Raw genomic sequence first — 21,058 nt, 5'->3', positions numbered from 1 at the left:
CAGGCATGCGCCACCATGCCCGGCTAATTTTTTTCTATATATATTAGTTGGCCAATTAATTTGTTTCTATTTATAGTAGAGATGGGGTCTTGCTCTTGCTCAGGCTGGTTTCAAACTCCTGACCTCGAGTAATCCGGCCTCCTTGGCCTCCCAGAATGCTAGAATTACAGGTGTGAGCCACCACTCCCGGCTACAAATTTGAATCTCAGTCTCTCCTGGGCCTTCTCTTACTTTATGCCAGTCTACCACGGGAACTGTTTCCAAAGGCTCTGCCCTAGCTTAATCAGTTATGCTTATCCCAAGTGACTTTGAATTAAATTTCTCTTGTTTATTTATTTATTTGAGACAGGGTCTCACTCTGTCACCCAGGCTGGAGTGCAGTGGTGTAATGGTAGCACACTGCAACATTGAACTTCTAGCCTCAAGTCATCCTCCCTCCCACCTTAACCCCCCAAGTAACTGGGATTACAAGTATGCATCACCATGCCCTGCTAATTTTTTTTTTTTTGGTAGAGATGGGGGTCTCTCTGTATTGCCCAGGCTGGTCTTGAACTCATGGCCTCAAGTGGTTCTCCTGGCTCAGCCTCCCAAAGGGCTGGGATTACAGATGTGAGTCACTTTCCAGCAAATTTTTCTGTCCTATAAATTGCCAGAGTAACAGCCAGATGGTTGAAGGAAATGTGTTCCCACTTTAGAAAATCTGAGGTGCTAGAAGAGAATACTATATAGTATCATAAATAACATCATCAAGCAGAAATGCAGTATTCATGATTCTGTCTTTATATTCTCATGGAAAGGGTTGCTCTGTGATTTTATGTCGAAGATACTGAACATGTATGGCTTTGATGATTCATCCTTCGGCTTTAAGCAATAGGTACTCTTACCTCCTGTATGGTTTATAAAGAATGCTGTAGGCCTTCCAGATTAGTATTCCTGGCTGATTTATGTTACTATGACACCCTCTTCAGCATTAGCATTATATTTGATGACTATTGATATGTTTACCTGAAAAATGCATCTGCAATTAGATAATATCCACCTTAGTTAATATGACTGTTTTTTATAGTGAAAAGTCATACTTTGATTTGTTTTCACTAAATGCTCGTGTCCCTTTCATATGTACCATCTCTTCATCTGGCTCTGTTAGGGACAGTTAATCAACATTGTGCTACCACACTTTCAGATATCTTGTTAAATCATATTTAAATAATGATTTGAACATAAAATGAGGTCATCTGAGTGCATTAAGTAGCAAGAGTGTGGGAGCATTTCTAGTGGGAGCAAATCTCTCTAGGCTGGTATCTTAGGCAAGAATTTTTCTTGATTCAAATCACCTTCAGGTCAATCAATAGACAAATTTAAATTTTGCTAGGCTCTTGTTGCACTTAACTTAAAAATGATTAAATCAATCACTTTGGAATTTAGCCATAATGTAATTAATATTGAATATGACACATGGATTGTTAAACTACATTAATTACTAAATGTTCTCGATTTAATATTGGATATGGTGATATTATAAATTATAAAAATAACCCTGCGCCAAATTTTGAAGCTGAAGACCTGATCCTTCTTTAAATGTCCTTGAAAACATAGCTCACAGATTTGTAAAGGTATTCAAGAAACTAACCTACACCTTTTTGTGTGTATATACATACAACTATGCAGTGCTCTGTTGCAAGCCAAATGATCCTCAAGTACATGCTCTATCAGATTCTTTTGTAAAAATCTTAGTTCTGAGAGAGCAGGCTTCCTACTGTTATAGTTTTTGGAAAACAAGCAAATAAACGTCCTCTAGAACCTTGAAAGCAGAACAAAGTCCTTCACTTTAGCTTGCTCAGGTGCTGAGTATTTGTCTTATTTGTGTCAGGCACTAGAGGGGAGTGTGGTGTCATACAATTGCTGGGTTCTGAATCTATACACTATGCACCTTGGCATGCCCAAATACAGTGAAAAGACACAGCAAAGAAGGGCTTAGAAAAATATTTTCCCAAGATTGAAATAGGACAACTGCAGTTTCTGAAAATCTACTGAGATCTAGTGTTTTACAAAAAAATTCCCAATATGGGGCTTTGATCCTTTTTGAGCAATGGCAATGTTCAAATGATTTGATTTTCATAACTATTTATTATTTTATTTTATTTTTTATTTTTATTTTATATTTTTTGAGACAGAGTCTTGCTCTGTCACCCTGGCTAGACTGCAGTGGTGTCATCATAGCTCATGGCAACCTCAAACTCCTGGGCTCAAGCCATCCTCCTGCCTCAGTCTTCCAAATAGTTGGGACTACAGGTGTGCACTACCACGCCAGGCTGATTTTTCTATTTGTTTTTTGTAGTTAAAGGATCTTGTTATGTTACTCAGGCTGGTGTCAAACTCTTGGCTTCAAGCCCTTTTTCCTCCTCGGCCTCCCAAAGTGCTAGGATAACGGGTATGGGCCACCACACCCAGCCTAATTTTTAAAAAAAGTAAGCCAGGCAATATAGGAAACTACAATGAAGAAAGTGAATACCACCTGAAATTACATTACGTACTCCCACAATATGAGGGAGCATTTTTATTTTGTCAGACATCTCTCTCTCTCTCTCTCTCTCTCTCTCTCACACACACACACACACACACACACACACACACACACACACACACACACACACACACACATTCTCTCTCCATTTATAGGAATATACATACAATTTTTAATACATGGAGTAATACTCTATCTGCTGTTTCTAGAGTAGTATTGCTACAGACAGGGTAGGTATCTTTGCTTGGCAGATGACTTGATTTTTGATAGTAAATTACAGTGGCTACCTACAAGTGTGGGGTGTCAGAGTGCCTAGGTTTAGATTTTTTCTCCTCTCACCATGTGACATAGGGTGAGTGATTTAAACCACCTCTATGTGCCTCAGTTTCCTCATATGCAGAAAGTGTGTGTGTGAGAGAGAGAAAAAGAGAGAGAGATGTCTGAAAAAATAAAAATGCTCCCCCATATGGTGGGAGTATATAACATAATTTAAGGTGGCATTCATTTTCTTGTTTGTAGTTTTCTATATTGTCTGGCTTACTTTTTTTTTGGCTTACTTTTTAAAAAAATCAGTCCAGGTGCGGTGGCCATACCTGTTATCCTAGCACTTTGGGAGGCTGAGGAGAAAGGAGGGCTTGAAGCCAGGAGTTCGAGACCAGCCTGAGAAGCAAAGAATAATATTACCTACCATGGAGAGTTGGTGTGAGGATTAAATCAGATCATATATTTAAGTACTTAATACCTGGAACATAGTTTAAGTGCTCATTACATTTTTAAAATTTTTTTGTTCTTTTTTTTTTTTTGGTGCTCATTACATTTTAATGATTATCCCTAACTAAATACAGTAAGTTTTAACTTCATAGTAACAATAAATAGTTTTTAAATATGAAAGTGGAATATTTTTTCAAATAGTTTTCATCATATTATTTCAAAACCATACTTTTAATATAAATTATTACTGTTCCTGCTATAACTGTATACTTTCTCCATTGAAGCCGGTATTTGTATGTAGCAAATACTTGGTTTGTACTTGTTGATCAATCTACCTGAAGACTTTAACAGAAATTAACTATCTTTTTGTGGAGGCCTGTTTCAGGTCTATCCTGTGAAATGCAAGCTGCCTTTAAGTGAGACAGTTTTACATGGGCTATCTTCATGGGACATTAGTCCAACTAAAAATCCTTGTTAATTATTAAACTCTTATGTATTATCTGGATTCCTGACACTGCAGACTGAGAACAGAGAGTGTTTGTCCTTCAAATTAAGCCTGTATGCCAATGGAAAAATGTAGTTATCAAGGGATTTAAAAACCCTCAAAACTTTTTCTCTTATATTTAGTGAAGAGAGTAGAATATCTCCTGTTTTGGCTGGCATATCTACAACCTGGACAATTGGTTTAACCTTCATTTGGGATTCCTAGTCACTTGTTTTAGCATGGCGGAGCTTGGAGTCCACAGAATCCTTCTTTTGGTTATTTCCCTGACAAAGTGTCTGGAGGGTACAAAACTGCTGGCAGACCTTAAAAAATGTGGTGACTTGGAATGTGAATGTAAGTTTGCTTTTTTCCCCTTCTTCTTCTCTTAAATTGAGGTTCTGAAATGACATAAAATGTTATTACGTTCCATTGAGCAATGAATTAAAAAAAAGAAAAAAAATGTTATTATGGACATGTGTGATAAAAATGATCATTAATATCATTGAGAACTATTAGAATTATACAGTGTAGCTTAGTATAAAAAAGAAATGCTGGAAGCAAAGTATTTTGTAATAGTATTTAATATAAAAATACAAAGAGCATAGATCAGCCTGATATAGAAAGAAATACATCAGAAGTTATAATAATATTAATCCATACCTCAAAAACATTAATCAGTCCTTTCACTATTTTTTAAACATAAATATAATTGATTCATGTAACAAAAGACATCAAGCCACTTGATAATTCTTTATTTATAAAGTTCTTCTATTTTTAGTTTTCATTTCGTAATCAGAACTTTCTGATTTTCGTGAGTTTTCTAAAATATGTTTTTATTTCAAACCACGATTTATTGTCTAAACTTTATCAAATGTTAATCATTTCTGTGCTTATTATGTAAAAATACTGAAATCACTGCTAGAATATAAATGTAATTTTTATTTATATCATTGAATATAAATCTCTCTTTATCTACTACAAAGAAAAATTAATTTTCATTCTATTGTGTTTTTTTTGTTTGTTTTTTTGTGAAACAGAGTTTCCGTCTGTCACCCTGGGTAGAGTGCAGTGGCATCATCATAGCTCACTGCAATCTCAGACTCCTGGGCTCAAACAATTCTCCTGCCTCAGCCTCCAAAGTAGCTGGGACTACAGGCATGTGCCACCATGCCTGGCTAATTTGTTCTATTTTTAGTACAGACGGGGTCTCATTCTTTCTCAAGCTGGTCTCTAATTCCTGAGCTCAAGCAATCCTCCCACCTTGGCCTCCCAAAGTGCTAGGATTGCAGGCGTGAGCTACCACACCCAGCCTTCCATTCTACTCTTTAAGAACTTAATTTATTTTATGTTATTAGCATTACAGTGCAAAATAAATTAGAGTGCAACATATTAGAGTTGCTTTAAATAAATTCTATCATTCCAGTATGTGAAAATTACTTCTAATTTGTAACGGGGAAATTAAAAATGCAAAATATATTAGTATAAACATAAATAATTTATAAGTAACAGTTTTATGAGTAAACACTTTCTTTAATATTTTGGATGTGTAATTTAATATGGGGAGAAATTTACTAGATATTTTAGAATAACAATCTTTTTCTCTACATTTCAACCTCATTTTAGTATCCTCAGAGCCAGACGCAGAACATGAAAAGGAACCTTCAAATTTATAGTAATTTATGTTATTTTAATTTTAATCGCATGAATTAATAAAAGCATTGTATTTTACACATTGGTATAATAGCTAATATGGTGTGTATATTACTTTGTGTGTGTTTGTTTTTTTTTTTTGAGACAGAGTCTCACTTTCTTGCCTAGGCTAGAGTGAGTGCTGTGGCGTCAGCCTAGCTCACAGCAACCTCAAACTCCTGGGTTCAAGCGATCCTCCTGCCTCAGCCTCCCGAGTAGCTGGGACTACAGGCACGAGCCACCATGCCCGGCTGATTTTTATATTATATATATTAGTTGTTTTTATGGTAGAGATGAGGTCTCGCTCAGGCTGGTTTTGAACTCCTGACCTTGAGCAATCCGCCCGCCTCGGCCTCCCAGAGTGCTAGGATTACAGGCGTGAGCCACCACGCCCGGCCTTACTTTGTGTGTTGAAGAGCTGAACCTGGTATATGTGGCTATGATTCATTCTTAGTTATTGGCCTACTGTGGGCTGACTCTGGTGGGTGGGTGTGTGCTGTGCATCTAAGAGGAATAAAATGAAACGTAAGATAAGTTTCTTGCCCTCCAGGAAGTTTTGTACTAGTGAATGATGACATGGCAGGTAAATATTAAGGAGTAAGCAGTTATATAGTATAGTAAGGATAATAGGTAATATTGAAGTTGAGAGAAGTGGCAATCAGAGTAGGCTGAAATGATTAGGATGCCTCATAGAGGAAGTAGGAAATGAGTTAAGCATGAAGAGAGAGAGAAGGGTTTCTAGGCTGAGGAAAGAGCAGAAAGAAAATCTTAGAATAAGGAAGGGGATGTTGCAGTGTAAAGAACCTCAGTGTAAAGTGGCCTCCGCCAGAATTGTGTGACCCACCCTCTGAGCCTTAGCTGAAAGCTCATTTGTTAGACTGAGATGAAATTATGTATCTCATAGATCTGTTTGGGGGATTTAATAACATAAAAATATGATCATGCTTATCATAATGCTTATAGTACAGTAGGTGGCAGGAAAAAAACTGATTACCTTTTTTTTTCCTTCTCTATAGACTAGAGAATGCTAATGACATTTTCCAGGGACAATTGATAAACAAGCTTGATTATAGCCCTGAGTCTGTGTAAAGGAATAGGAGTAGGTCATTTCATTTTGTTATTTTATTTTATTTATTTATTTATTTGAGACAGTCTCACTCTGTTGCCCAGGCTAGAGTGCCGTGGCATCAGCCTTGCTCACAGCAACCTCCGACTCCTGGGCTCAAGCAATCCTACTGCCTCAGCCTCCCGAGTAGCTGGGACTACAGGCATGTGCCACCATACCCAGCTAATTTTTTCTATATATTTTTAGTTGGCCAATTCATTTCTTTCTATTTTTAGTAGAGATGGGGTCTTGCTCTTGCTCAGGCTGGTTTCGAACTCCTAACCTTGAGAGATCCACCTGCCTCGGCCTCCCAGAGTGCCAGGATTATAGGCGTGAGCCACCTCGCCCAGCCATGTTTTTTTTTTTTTTTTTTTTTTTTTGAGACAGAGTCTCGCTTTGTTGCCCAGGCTAGAGTGAGTGCCGTGGCGTCAGCCTCGCTCACAGCAACCTCAAACTCCTGGGCTCAAGCGATCCTTTTGCCTCAGCCTCCCAAGTAGCTGGGACTACAGGCATGCGCCACCATGCCCGGCTAATTTTTTCTATATATATTAGTTGGCCAATTAATTTCTTTCTATTTATAGTAGAGATGGGGTCTCGCTCTAGAGACGGGGGTGTCACTCTTGCTCAGGCTGGTCTCGAACCCCTGAGCTAAAACAATCTGCCTGCCTCGGCCTCCCAGAGAGCTAGGATTACAGGCGTGAGCCACCTCGCCTGGCTTCAGCCATGTTTTTTTTAAATTTTTTTTATTTTGAGACAAAGTCTCGCTTTGTTGCCCACGCTAGAGTGAGTGCCGTGGCGTCAGCCTAGCTCACAGCAACCTCAAACTCCTGGGCTCAAGCAATCCTTCTGCCTCAGCCTCCCAAGTGGCTGGGACTACAGGCATGCACCACCATGCCCGGCCAATTTTTTCTATATATATTAGTTAGCCAATTAATTTCTTTCTATTTATAGTAAAGATGGGTCTCGCTCTTGCTCAGGCTGGTTTCGAACTCCTGACCTCGAGCAATCCGCCTGCCTCGGCCTCCCAAAGTGCTAGGATTACAGGCGTGAGCCACCGCGCGCGCCCAGCCCTCAGCCATGTTTTAAAGACAGAGTCTTACTCTGTTGCCCCGGCTAGAGTGCAGTGGCATCATCATAGCTCACTGCAACCTTAAACTTCTGGGCTCAAGGAATCCTTCCACCTCAGCCTCTCAAGTAGGTAGGACTACAGGCATGAGCCATCACGCCCAGCTAATTTTTAAATTTTTTATAGATACAGAGTCTTACTATGTTGCCTGGGCTGGTCTCAAACTCTGGCCTCAAGCTATCCTCTTGCCTTGACCTCCCAAAGTGCTAAGATTATAGGTGGGAGCCCAGCAAGGTGATCCTTTTAAATAGGGAAAGGGGACCAGGTTAAGGGACGGCCTTGGATACCAAACCTAAAAGCTTAGACTTAGGATTCTGCGTGCAGTGGGAAGTGTATATAGGGTTTTGAGGCCATAAGTGATATAAAGAAATTAGCATTTGAAAATATTAATATGTAGGATGGATTGGAGAAGGGCAAGATGGAAGGAGCAGAAATAATATTTTAATTTAAAGTAAGTTTTTCTTTACATGTTTACATAGCTTTAATGAGCAGAGTCTCAGCCACGAGAGATTACAGAGGACCTGACTGCCGATACCTGAACTTCACTAAAGGAGAAGAGATATCTGTTTATGTTAAACTTGCAGGAGGAAGGGAAGATTTGTGGGCAGGAAGTGTAAGTACCTTGTTTTAAAAATTGAATGCAAAATAAATGGCAGACTTGTACAAGGATACTGGCTATCATCTTTAAAGGAACTTTAAGAATTTCAAAGCACTGTATAAATATTAAAATATTTACATATTTTAATATATAAATATTATATAAATATTTTTATATATTAAATATTTACGATATTTAATATATTACAAACGTATAAATATTGAAATTATTACTATACCTAAATAAACAAAAAATGGTCATGTTCAGTGGTGGTTCCAAAATTTCTGTAAAAGAGGCTTTTGGGAAGGTAAAATGGTTGGGCTAAGAGAATGCCTGGAAATTATTTGACATAGCATGCATTTTTGTTGTTGTTGTTGTTGTTTTTTGAGACAGAGTTTCACTTTGTTGCCCAGGCTAGAGTGAGTGCCATGGCATCAGCCTAGCTCACAGCAACCTCAAACTCCTGGCTCAAGCAATCCTCTTGCCTCAGCCTCCCAAGTAGCTGGGACTACAGGCATGCACCACCATGCCTGGCTGATTTTTTCTATATATATTAGTTGGCCAATTAATTTCTTTCTATTTATAGTAAAGACAGGGTCTCACTCTTGCTCAGGCTGGTTTCAAACTCCTGACCTTGAGCAATCCACCTGTCTCGGCGTCCCAGAGAGCTAGGATTACAGGCGTGAGCCACCGTGCCTGGCCTTATTGTTGTTTTCAAGACTGGGTTTCACTCTGTTGCCTAGACTGGAGTACAGTGGTGTCAGCATAGCTCACTGCCACCTCAAACTCCCCACCTCAAGTGATACTCCTGCCTTGGCCTCCCAGAGTGCTAGGATTACAGGTGTGAGCTACCGCATCCAGTCCAGAATGCATAGTTTTTAAACTTAGATTTTCAAAATATATTTGGACAGACTTTAAGGGTGCTGATGGAGATTATTGGATGGCTAGGCAGCCCCAGCCATATTTTGGTGCTGCAAATGGTCAAGTTTTGGAGAGACTAGGATGTTAACCTGATTAAAAGACATGTTTTGCACTCTGGGAGGCCGAGGCAGGAGGATGGCTCAAGGTCAGGAGTTCGAAACCAGACTGAGCAAGAGTGAGACCCTGTCTCTAATAAAAATAGAAAGAAATTAATTGGCCAACTAATATATATAGAAAAAATTAGCCGGCTCGTGGCACATGCTTGTAGTCCCAGCTACTCAGGAGGCTGAGGCAGGAGGATTGCTTGAGCCCAGGAGTTTGAGGTTGCTGTGAGCTAGGCTGATGCCACGGCACTCTAGCTCCGGCAACAGAGTGAGACTCTGTCTCAAAGAAAAAAAAAAAAGACATGTTTTCCTGAGCAAGTAAAAGGCTGAGTTATTATTGAAGAGATCTTCAGAAAGGTTGGTAGCCTAGGGAAGCTAGGCATATGAATTTTTCTTGGAAAAAAATAACAACTGGGAGAAATTTTATTTGGCTTCAAGTCCTAGTACACTGAGATTTTTAGAAGCTTGAATCATCTCTGAATATATAACATAGGAAAATTAATGATTAATGTTTTCAGTTAGAAAAGGTTTATATATTGGATTGTATCATTATTTGTTTATAATGAAAAGATGTTATGATAAGTAATTTAGTTCCAAGCTGAACAAGCATGGCCAACCTGATACATACATCATTCCCAGGTTGCCTATACATCAGATCTCCCTTGTGTAGCCTCTGTGGTCGCTATTTGATGGAGCAGATTCTACATGAAATCCTGCTTTTCCCATCAGGGACCGTATTGAACTTCTGATTGTCACTGGTCAGAATTGTTTGCCTGGCCTCTACAACTCCCAAAGTTCCTTACTGCTTAGGGCACTTTATAAATAACACCAGCATCTGTCTTGAATGTGCTGGAGGCATCCAATTCAGCTGTAAGAAAAATGACACAGTAGGTGTCATAAGAAGCAAAGAAAGCATTCTTTCTTGTTTGCTACGTGTAAAATAATAGTTTCACATGAAAGCAGTATTTAATGTGTGGAGCCAGGGTGAAGTTTCAGGCACCCTTAGCTTCGTGCATTTGGTGTTTAAGTTCATGTGGATAGCTATTCAAGGAACCATACTGAGGACCCACAGCCTGTCAGTTTCCAAATAGTTCTAGCAACTGGGGAGTTGGAAGAATTACAATTGAAGTGTAATGGTGCTGGATCAGAGGACTAAAATGTTCTTTTAACTTTAACAGGGGGCTGGGGTGGTGGCTCATGCCTGTAATCCCAGCACTTTGAGAGGCTAAGGTGGGAGGACTGCTTGAGGCCAGAAGTTTGAGACCAGCCTGGACAATGCAGAGAGACCTTCATCTCTACAAAAAAAATTTTAAAAATTAGCTGAGTGTGGTGGCAGGTGCCTAGAATCCCAGCTACTTGGGAGGCTGAGGCGGGAGGATTGCTTTGAGCCCAATAGTTTGAGGTTACAGTGAGCTATGATAAAAAATGTTCACAGGGATAGGAAATTGAGAGTGGTTATGTGAAGCCTTCACTCTCGGGAGACATCTTGCATGTGTTTGAACTGGGTTAAGAGGACGTTTGTGCCCTAGTGCAGTGGCTCATGCCTGTAATCCTCACACTCTGGGAGGCCGAGGCGTGTAGATTGCTTTAGGTCAGTAGATTGCTTGAGACCAGTCTGAGCAAGAGAGAGACCCCGTCTCTACTAAAAATAGAAACAAAAATTAACTGGGTGTGGCGCATGCCTGTAGTCCCAGCTACGCAGGAGGCTGAGGCAGGAGGATTGCTTGAGCCCAGGAGTTGGAGGTCGCTGTGAGCTAGGCTGATGCCACCGCACTCTAGCCCAGCAACAGAGTGAGACTCTTGTCTCAAAAGAAAAAAAAAAAGAGGATGTTAGCCCCAGAAAAGTGGAATGGAACCAAATCCTCCCTAGAGGACTTGTGGACCTTTACTATCTAGATGAATCCATCTGTGTCCTTTTAGAGTTTAAACATCTTATCTGATTTTAACATCCTGAAACCATTGACTATGTCACAGCTCCATCTAGCTTGGCTACTGCTGCCATTGCCTGGCCTTTTGATATTCCTGTTCAACTGGTTAATCTGTGGTCCACCTGGACAAGGAAGGCCATGAAGAATAGTAAAAAGAAGAAAATGAGTAGGTGGACTGGTTTTCCTTCTGAAGTTTGAACCAGTGGCATTTTACAGTTTAGCTCTGTGTTCCCTTAAATTAATGTTCTTTTGAATAACAAAAGAACATGATTTCACTCACTTTCTTTTAGATGGCAACTGATAGTCAATTAAAGTCTGTGATTTGGAGTAGGTAAAAACCAAGGACAGAGAGAAAAATTAGACTCAAGAGTTATTATTGCTTTGATCACTCTTCCTTGACAATCTTTGTTCATCATTCTGATAGAAAGGGAAGGACTTTGGATATTTTCCCAGAGATGCAGTCCAGATTGAAGAGGTGTTCATATCTGAGGAAGTTCAAATATCAACTAAAGTAAGTAAATTCATTCTCAGTTATTAATTGAGTTTAAAATGTATTGGCTAAAACTGTTTTCCTTGGCGTAAATGTCCATTGGTTATGTACCTTGTGTGGTAAATTCATAAAATAGTTGGCCTGATAATTTACACTGGGAATAGTTTGAGTATGTGAATAAAATTTGGTAAGACAAAATTGATGCTTTCTGAACAATTAACAGACTAGTAGTAGAGTCCAGTGGTTAAGAGCATTGATTTTGGAGACAGACTGAGTTCAAAGCCAGACTCAGCCATTTACTAGCCTAGTATGACTCAATCTCCTTATCTGTAAAATGGGAGTGTTGAATGTAAGATAATGCTATCTCAAATTTACTGAGGAATAAATGAGTATATATGATGTAGATAGAACAGCACTTACTAAGTGCTGTGTGTTAGATACTATTACTAATGTTATTGTCCCACAGGACCAAAGTTTATTTACCCTAGTTTCCCTAGGTCTCACATCTGTACAACCTCTTTTGCTGTTGAAGTTTTTAATGACCTTGATAATGTTGGGTTTGATAATAAGAAAGGGAATCTAAGAAAGGGGACTTTTCAATATATAAATTTGAATAGCTATTTGAATAGCCCATTTTATTCAGATTCCAGGTTAGGTCAATTTACCTTAAATGAGGTCAGTGTGAAGCCAGTCTGTCTAGTTAAACAAACTGTCTATATTCTGGCTCTTTCCCAGCACAAACTCTGGGATTAGCTGTCCATTTACTGTATAATAATTGGTACTGTCAGTTCTATCTCTAAGATATAGCTGGAGTATAGAATAGTACAATAAACTTCTGACTGTTTTCCTTGGCTCTACTTTTGCCCTCTTCTAACCCTTTCTTCAAACAGCAATGGATCTTGTGAAAGCTAAAATAAAAACAAAATTAGATCATGTCATTGCTTTGGTTAAAAACTTTTAATGGGTTTTCACTGGACCTGGAATAAAGCCCAGACTCTTTACCCTGGCCTCACAGGCCCACATGATCTGCTCCTTCTCCCTTGCTAACCCTATCTCCTGCCACTCTCTCCTCACTCACGTGACCTGGCCAAACTGGCCTTTGGACTGTTCTTAGAATAGGCAGAGCTCTTTCCCAGCCCAGGGATCCAAATAGGCTATTTCTTCTGGTTGGAACGTTTTCCCCAAATTCTTCACTTGGGCTAATTTTTTCTTATGTTTTAATGCTTTAGGCCACAGCTTAAACATCAATGCCTCCTAGAAAACTTTTAGAAGCAATGGATTTGTTTATCACCTGGATTGTGTTGATGGTAACACCATTGTATACATTTGTCCAAACTCATCAAATTATATACATTAATTATGTGCAGGTTTTGTTGTTGTTGTTGTTTTGTTTTTTGAGACAGGATTTCGCTCTCTCGCTCTGGGATAGAGTGCAGTGGCATCATCATAGCTCACTGCAACCTCAAATTTCTGGGTTCAAGTGATCCTCCCACCTCAGCCTCCCAAAGTGCTAGGATTATAGGCATGAATCACCATGCTCTGCCCATGCAGTTTTTTGCATGCCAATTACATGTCAATAAAGTGGAAAAAAGTATGCTGATTTGCAAATTAAAAATAAAAATCAGTGTCTCTGAGAGGTCTTACATTATGATTCTAAAGAAATTATTCTTTCTTAATCATAGCTTCTTGTTTATTTCCTCTGTAGCATTTATTGCAATTTACAATTTTTTTTCTCTCTTTCTTGTTCTTTCTTTCTTTTTTTTTTGAGATAGGGTCTTGCTATGTTGCCCAGGCTAGAGTACAGTGACATCAGCAGAGCTCACTGAAGCTTCAAACTCCTCGGCTTAAGTGATCCTCCCAGCTCAGGTTCCCAAAGTGCTGGGATTATAGGTGTGAGCCACTTCGCCCAGCCTACAATTAGTTTTTTCTGTTCATTACTATAGAATCCCAGCACCTACTACAACACAGGCACATAGTAAGCACACAGACACCTCACATGCTTATGTCAAGTTCCTTGGTCCCTTAGCCCTCAGTTGTTATAAAAATAAATAAATAAAAAGGTCCCTGGGAAAGAGACACTAAGATGAATCTTTGCATTCAAGAAGTTTACTGAGACCGGGCGTGGTGGCTCCTAGCACTCTGGGAGGCCGAGGCAGGCAGATTGCTTGAGGTCAGGAGTTCAAAACAAGCCTGAGCAAGAGTGAGACCTTGTCTCTACTATAAATAGCGTTAGGGACCGACCTTCCATAGCCCCACCGGACAGAAAAGCAGAGACATCGAGGATGTAATTACACAAGAGGAGGTTTATTTTCTGGCTAGCCAGGGTCCAAGCCCTAGAGCACCAACGCAGTGGCCACTCTTGCAGGCAAGGACCCTGACTGGGGTTGCAGCGGGCCTTTTATCCCTATGGTGCATACGCTATGCAGTGGCTGATCACGTGTGGATCATGCATTGACCTTTAACATGATTGGTTGGCTGGTAGCCCCACTATACAGGGGTTCAAACAATACAAAGTTGGCGCAAACAAGCAAGCAAGCAACGGTTTCCATGGCAAGTAAGCAACAGTTTCCAGAAGCCGGATGTTGGTTCCGGCTTCACTGGGGGTGTGGGCCTTGCAGGTATGCAATGTCTCGACCCCTCACAATAGAAATAAATTAATTGGCCAACTAATGTATATAGAAAAAATAGAAAAAATTAGCCGGGCATGGTGGCGCATGCCTGTAGTCCCAGCTACTCAGGAGGCTGAGGCAGAAGGATTGCTTGAGCCCAGAAGTTCAAGGTTGCTGTGAGCTAGGCTGATGCCATGGCACTCACTCTAGCCTGGGCAACAAAGCGAGACTCTGTCTCAAAAAAAAAAAAAAAGAAGTTTACTCAGAAGTACTCTTAGGAATAATACCTGTGAGGAAACAAAAGAAAAAGCACAATTGGGTAGATTCAGGAGTTGAACTGTGATGCAGTTGCTACAAGTCTCAGTTGATTCTATAAGAAGCCCTGAAGTGCCTGGAGTGGTGGCTCACACCTGTAATCCTAGCACTCTTGGAAGCCAAGGCAGGAGGATCGCTCAAGGTCAGGAGTTTGAAACTAGCCTGAGCAAGAGGGAGACCCCATCTCTACTATAAATAGAAATTAATTGGCCAACTAAAGTAAATAGAAAAAATGAGCCGGGCATGGTGGTGCATGCCTGTAGTCCCAGCTACCTGAGAGACTGAGGCAGGAGGATTGCCCGAGCCCAGGAGTTTGAGGTTGCTGTGAGCTAGGCTGATGCCACGGCACTCTAACCCTGACAACAGAGTGAGACTGTCTCAAAAAAAAAAAGAAGCCCTAAAGTTAGGATGGCCCTTCAGACCTTCTTGTCCTAAGACAAGAGGGTTGGGCCTTTTACCCCTGTAATCCTGGCTACCTGTGGGGTAGTGTAACTTTGGGCTGGGCTAAACTAGTGTTTACTAGAGGCAGTTAGTATTCTAAGTACTTGTCTCATTTAATCCACAGAAAACCCCTATAAAGTAGGCTCTGTCATTATCCCCATTTTACAGATGAGGACACTGAGGCATAGAAAGGTTGTATAATTTACCCAAGGTCACAAAGTTAGTAGATGGCAGAGTCAGGAGTTGAACTGAAAGGTTTGACTCCAGAGTCTGTTCTTACTCACTAGATTGCAGTGCCAAACACATATTATAAAATTGCAATTCTGAAGTTTAGTTTTTAAAAACCTGAACTTTATTCTCATTTCATAATGGTAATATCCAAAAAGTAGCACATATCACTATTTCTAACCTTTAGATTTAAAAAGTGTCTTCATCATTTTTCTTCTTAATAATATGGTTGTTCTGTGAGAAGAGCAAGAAGATCCCCACTTCCATTGGCTGAATGCAACATCTCAATAAAAGAAGCGTAACTGTTTTAGTGCAATCTTTAATCATGTCTTCATGGTTTAGAGTCTCTGGTCTGTTTGAGCTGTAACCATATGCTGTGCAATTTCCCTCTGCCTTTCCATTTATGCTGCTATAACAGAATACCAGAGACTGGATAACTCATAAAGACAATAATTTATTTCTCACAGTTCTGAAGGCTGGGAAGTCCAATATCAAGGTGCTAACATCTGATGAGGGTCTTCTTGCTGTGTTATCCCATGGTAGAAGGCGAGAGAGAGAGAGAGAAAGAGCAAGAGTGGGCTGAACTGGTCCTTTAATAAGGAACCCACCCTGTGATACTGAGCCCACATCTGCAATAATGGAATTAATCCATTCACTCTGCACTTATGGCCAATCACCTCTCATTAGGCCTTACTTCCCAACACTTTTGCTTTGGGTATTCAGTTTCTAACACATAGTTTTTGAGGACATATTCAAGCCATAGTACCCTTCCTCAAATCACTATACAGCTACATGTGCCAAGTCAGTATACTCTCAGGAAGTATAAGATTTTGTAGATATGCATGTCTTTTCATCAGAATTTATTTGCAATATATACTCAAAGCATTGATTGTCTCTGCTTCTCAGATTTTTCAACTATTTAATAACAAACCATAATGTAAAAGGAGTTTTATGTTCATTTAGGTTTAGATCATTAACTTCTACAAGTCAGTTGTGATACAAGTATTTGAGATTAGAAGATTTGATTTCAGTTTTTGCTCTGCTGTTGAGCTAGTTGTGTGGTCTTGGGAAAATCATAGTAATTCATTTTAAATGACTCAGGGAGAAACAAGGAGCTTTAGTGCATTTATACCAATCATATTTTTTTCCTTTTAGGAATCTGACTTTCTTTGTCTTCTTGGAGCAAGCTACACATTTGAAAATGAAGATAGTGAGTTAAACAGTGATAATGGTGAAAATATATACACATATGAAGAAGATAAAGACCAAAAGTTTAGTAAATATGAAAATGATTTCCAGATAGAATCTGAATTTTATGCAACTTCTGAAAGTACTTTGTTTGAAGACCAATTCCCAGCATCAGAGGCTCCTGAAGATATCAGAAGTACCAGTGAATCAGAAGACTGGGAAGAAGTAGAAGCTGAAAGAGTGGAACAAGATCATATTCCAGAAGAGGATCATGTCCCACCATTCTCACCTGTGCCTGAAGTAACAGAATGGTTTGGATTGGGAAGTGATCAAGCTGAAAAGAAGGCTTTTGAATCAGTCATTGAACCTGTACAAGAAAGCTCATTTCACAGCAGAAAAATAGCAGTGGAAGATGAGAATGACTTACAGGAATTAAATAATGGTGTGCACCAAACAGAACAAAAGAAAGAACCTGGATCAGAACTTGATTCTGTGCCAAAGAAGCAGTCTGAACTAGCCTCCGAGTCAGAGCACGTTCTTAAACCTCAAGCCACTGGTTGGTTTGGTGGTGGATTTACAAGTTATTTAGGGTTTGGAGATGAGGATACAGAGCTTGAATTATTGTCCAAAGAAAGCAATCCACCACTACAAGATGCCCCCAATTCCATATCATCTGATGAAGAAGCCATAGTTCCATGTACAGAAATATTAACAGAAAAAGAAGATATGATCACAAATGACAGCTCAATTCTCAAGCCAAGTTGGTTTGATTTTGGTTTTGGTATACTGGGCTTTGCCTATGCCAATGAAGATAAAATTATATTGGATGATGGAAAAAATGAAGAAGATGGTGGAGAAGATAAACATGAGTATCCCACAGCAAGTGAATTTGACCCTTATAAGGAACAAGAAATGCCAACGATAAAAATTATGGAAACAGAAGATCAAATAGATAAGAAAAGAGTCTTAGAGAAAACAGATGATTCTGATACCTTGCCGTATTTGAAAAAGTTCTTGTATAACCCTTGGAGCTTACAAAACATTCCAAAGGAAACAGAATTGTCATTTCCCAAACAGACATTGGATCAAAATAATGTAGTTGAAAATGATGAAACAGAAGAGTTTTCAACTGAAAATTATCCCATAGATAATATGAAAGTTAGGATGTTGGAAAGCAGATACAGTGAGTCAGGTTGGTATGAAAATATCTATGATATAATTTATCTTATTTTTTAACAATTTATTTATTTATTATTTTTATTTTTTTTTGAGACAGAGAGCTAGGATTAAACAATTTATTTTTATAAGTATAAATCAGGCCGGGCGCGGTGGCTCACGCCTGTAATCCTAACACTCTGGGAGGCCGAGGCAGGCGGATTGCTCGAGGTCAGGAGTTTGAAACCAGCCTGAGCAAGAGTGAGACCCTGTCTCTACTATAAATAGAAAGAAATTAATTGGCCAACTAATATATATAGAAAAACTTAGCCGGGCATGGTGGTGTGCATGCCTGTAGTCCCAGCTACTCAGGAGGCTGAGGCAGAAGGATTGCTTGAGCCCAGGAGTTTGAGGTTGCTGTGAGCTAGGCTGACGCCACGGCACTCACTCTAGCCTGGGTAACAAAGCGAGACTCTGTCTCAAAAAAAAGAAAAAAAAAAGTATAAATCAGATGAAAAAGTCCAGGAATCTATATTTTTCAAAATACTCAGTAATCAATAACAACCATCCTTTTATCAATTTCTGGTTTACTCTGGAACTTAGATCTTAATATTATAAAACAAAATATCAAGAAAAAAAGAATGATTGGAAATCTATTGATGTTCCCAGAAGACACTAAGGTATTTTGCAATAAATTTTAATTTTAATCAAACTATTATTGTAAATAGGGTTAAATTTAAATAGTGCTAAGGCTTTTTTCCCCCAAAACAATTTCTTTCTTTCTTTCTTTTTTTTTTTTTTTTGAGACAGAATCTCACTCTGTTCCTTGTGCTAGAGTGCCATGGTGTCAGCCTAGCTCACAGCAACCTCAAACTCCTGGGCTTAAACAATCCTTCTGCCTCAGCCTCCTGAGTAGCTGGGACTACGGGCATGTACCGTCATGCCTGAGTAATTTTTTCTATATATATTTTCAGTTGGCCAATTAATTTCTTTCTATTTTTTAGTAGAGACAGCGTCTCGCTCCTGCTCAGGCTGGTTTTGAACTCCTGACCTTGAGCCATCCATATGAGCCACCAAGTATTTTAGATAATGTCTATTGACTTCCTATTCTGGTAGATTCGCACTCATTTTTTAGCTCATTTACACCTTTTTAATACAACTATATTTGAATGGTTTTCTTAGAAACCTAAACTAAGGGAAACTTTGATAATTAAAAATAGTCTTGATTCTTAAATTATATTTTTTTCTAGGTCTGTAGTTTTGATTTGTTTTGTTTTTCCTAAGGAGAGCAATGATAATGTGGATTTTCTTTAACTGTTCAAAGTAATAAGGAAACTCAAGCAAAAATAAAGTAAAAAGTTTTTGACTTTCTCCCTTAAGGCTCTCAATTCTAGGAGTTCAACAGAGGGCAACAGAATAGAGCAGTACCGTGGATTGTATTTTAAATAAAGAATTATGTAATATGACTTTCCCATGTCTCCATCCTGATGTTTCTCTGATGAACAGATTAGAAACTCAGCAAATATTGACCAATAATACAGAAGCAATTAAACCTTAGAATGACAGAAAACCTTCATAGGAAAAAGCCAACAAGGTTGCGACTCAGGAGGAAGTACATTTCTATTAGAACCAGCCGATATTCCTGAACTTCCAGAAATTTATGTGATATTTGAATATTCTTCAAAAAGTGAGCTCTCTACTCAATCAACATCCTCAACCAGCATATAGATATTCAGATTCTAATCCTTTTCCAAATAAGAAAGGTGCAGGTATGATGCTTTTTATAACTAAAAACATTGAGACCTAGACTGTCAAGGACTAATTAAAAGAAAAATTTTCTTGTTCCAAACTTGTTAGATTCTAAAGGAATATTTGTGACAAAGCAGGTCACATTAATTGCAAAGAAGATGAGAGACTACAACAAAACAAAATGTAACAATATCAGGTCCAGAAATACAGAAGATTCAAAAGATTGATACATAAAAATATTTTAGAACATAATTATAGAAACTTGTAGGCATCCTGAAAATCATTTTAGTAAATTTCATTTAATTGGGCACAGTGGTGCATGTCATAGTCCCACCTACTTGGGAGGCTGAGGCGGGAAGATTTCTTGAGCCCAGGAGTTCGAGGTTGTAGTGTACTATGATCACAACCATGAATAGCCACTGCCCAGCAACCTGGGCAAGATAGCAATATAGTGAGACCCTGTCTTTAAAAAAAAAAATTCATATAGTGATACTGGGAGAATTTATAAATTTGGTAAATAGCTAAATGACAATAAGGCATTCGTGCAATTATATCTAGTTTTGAGAGACTTTTATGAAAATGTTCAGAAATTATTTTAAGTGTCAGAAAAGAAGACATGTCATATATAAATAAAACGGGCTATCCTAAAACATTACCATTACTAACAACATTGGAGACCTAGACTGTTAGAGATCTTTTCATTAATGAAAGAAAAGCAACCTGGAATCATGCATAAATTTGTTTTTAAAAAGGATTCATAAAAGAGGGATTTATATAAAGCCACAGCCTCTATTTTTTGGATACTAGAGAAATGGGTAAAACAGTCAATCTTTTCAGATAGTTTCAACGACTCTTACAGGGAATAACAAATGAAAATTTGCCTTAATTAGAAAGAATGCATGAGAAAGATGAATCACTGATCTTGAATTAATGTTTGTGAAAGGTTGGGACTTGAGATAACTACATTTACAGAAAAATTGATATGCTGATATAGGAATTTACAAAACAGATAAATTAGGGAACAGTTATTTATATTACAATATTAATAACTATTTTACAAAAGGACTCCGATTGTGCTTATATAATAAATGAGTTTCCAAAGTAAAGTTAAATGTTAAAAATAAATATTTTGACTTAAAATTCTGCTAATAAACAATTTCAAAGAAAGGCATATTTGTATGTAAAGTAAATCTTTTTTCTTTCTTTTTTTGGCTTGTCTCTGATTAACATAATGTAAATCTTAAAGCTTAGGTTTAAGTCTTGTGAAAATAATACCTAAAACTATAATTAAGTAGCAAACTGCTATGGAGAATATTCATTTTCTTATTATATATTTATTTCAAATGAAGTTTAAAATAATATTTTAGAAGAATCAACATAGCACCATGTAAATTTGAGTATAATAATTATTATTTTTTTTTTTTTTGGAGACAGAGTCTCACTTTGTTGCCCAGGCTAGAGTGAGTGCTGGTGGCGTCAGCCTAACTCACAGCAACCTCAAACTCCTGGGCTCAAGCAATCCTGCTGCCTCAGCCTCCGAGTAGCTGAGACTACAGGCATGTGCCACCATGCCCAGCTAATTTTTTCTATATATATGTTAGTTGGCCAATTAATTTCTTTCTATTTATAGTAGAGACAGGGTCTCACTCTTGCTCAGGCTGGTTTCAAACTCCTGACCTCTAGCAATCCGCCT

The 21,058-nt window shown here is 38.6% G+C and overlaps 1 protein-coding gene across 9 annotated transcripts in view; it reads left to right on the top strand.

Moving 5' to 3' along the window:
• Positions 1–3,741: 3,741 nt before the first annotated feature.
• Positions 3,742–21,058, top strand: part of MIA2 (MIA SH3 domain ER export factor 2) — a 107,901-nt gene continuing 90,584 nt past the window's right edge. For 5 of the 9 annotated variants that reach the window (XM_020285788.2, XM_020285785.2, XM_020285787.2 and 2 more), the window contains exons 1-4: positions 3,744–4,073; positions 8,119–8,252; positions 11,615–11,701; positions 16,429–17,653. In XM_020285788.2, coding sequence (XP_020141377.2) covers positions 3,959–4,073; positions 8,119–8,252; positions 11,615–11,701; positions 16,429–17,653 — 1,561 coding nt within the window. In that variant the 5' untranslated portion in view covers positions 3,744–3,958. Of the gene's footprint in view, positions 4,074–8,118; positions 8,253–11,614; positions 11,702–12,911; positions 12,988–16,428; positions 17,654–21,058 lie in introns of those variants that run through there. The other 4 variants (XM_020285783.2, XM_020285782.2, XR_012919728.1 and 1 more) reach the window with 3 other exon arrangements.

This window comes from Microcebus murinus, chromosome 6, assembly GCF_040939455.1.
Source record: "Microcebus murinus isolate Inina chromosome 6, M.murinus_Inina_mat1.0, whole genome shotgun sequence".
NCBI classification, from domain to species: Eukaryota; Metazoa; Chordata; class Mammalia; order Primates; family Cheirogaleidae; genus Microcebus; species Microcebus murinus.
Note: the sequence above shows the minus strand (reverse complement) of the source record. Positions and strands in the feature narration are given on the sequence as shown.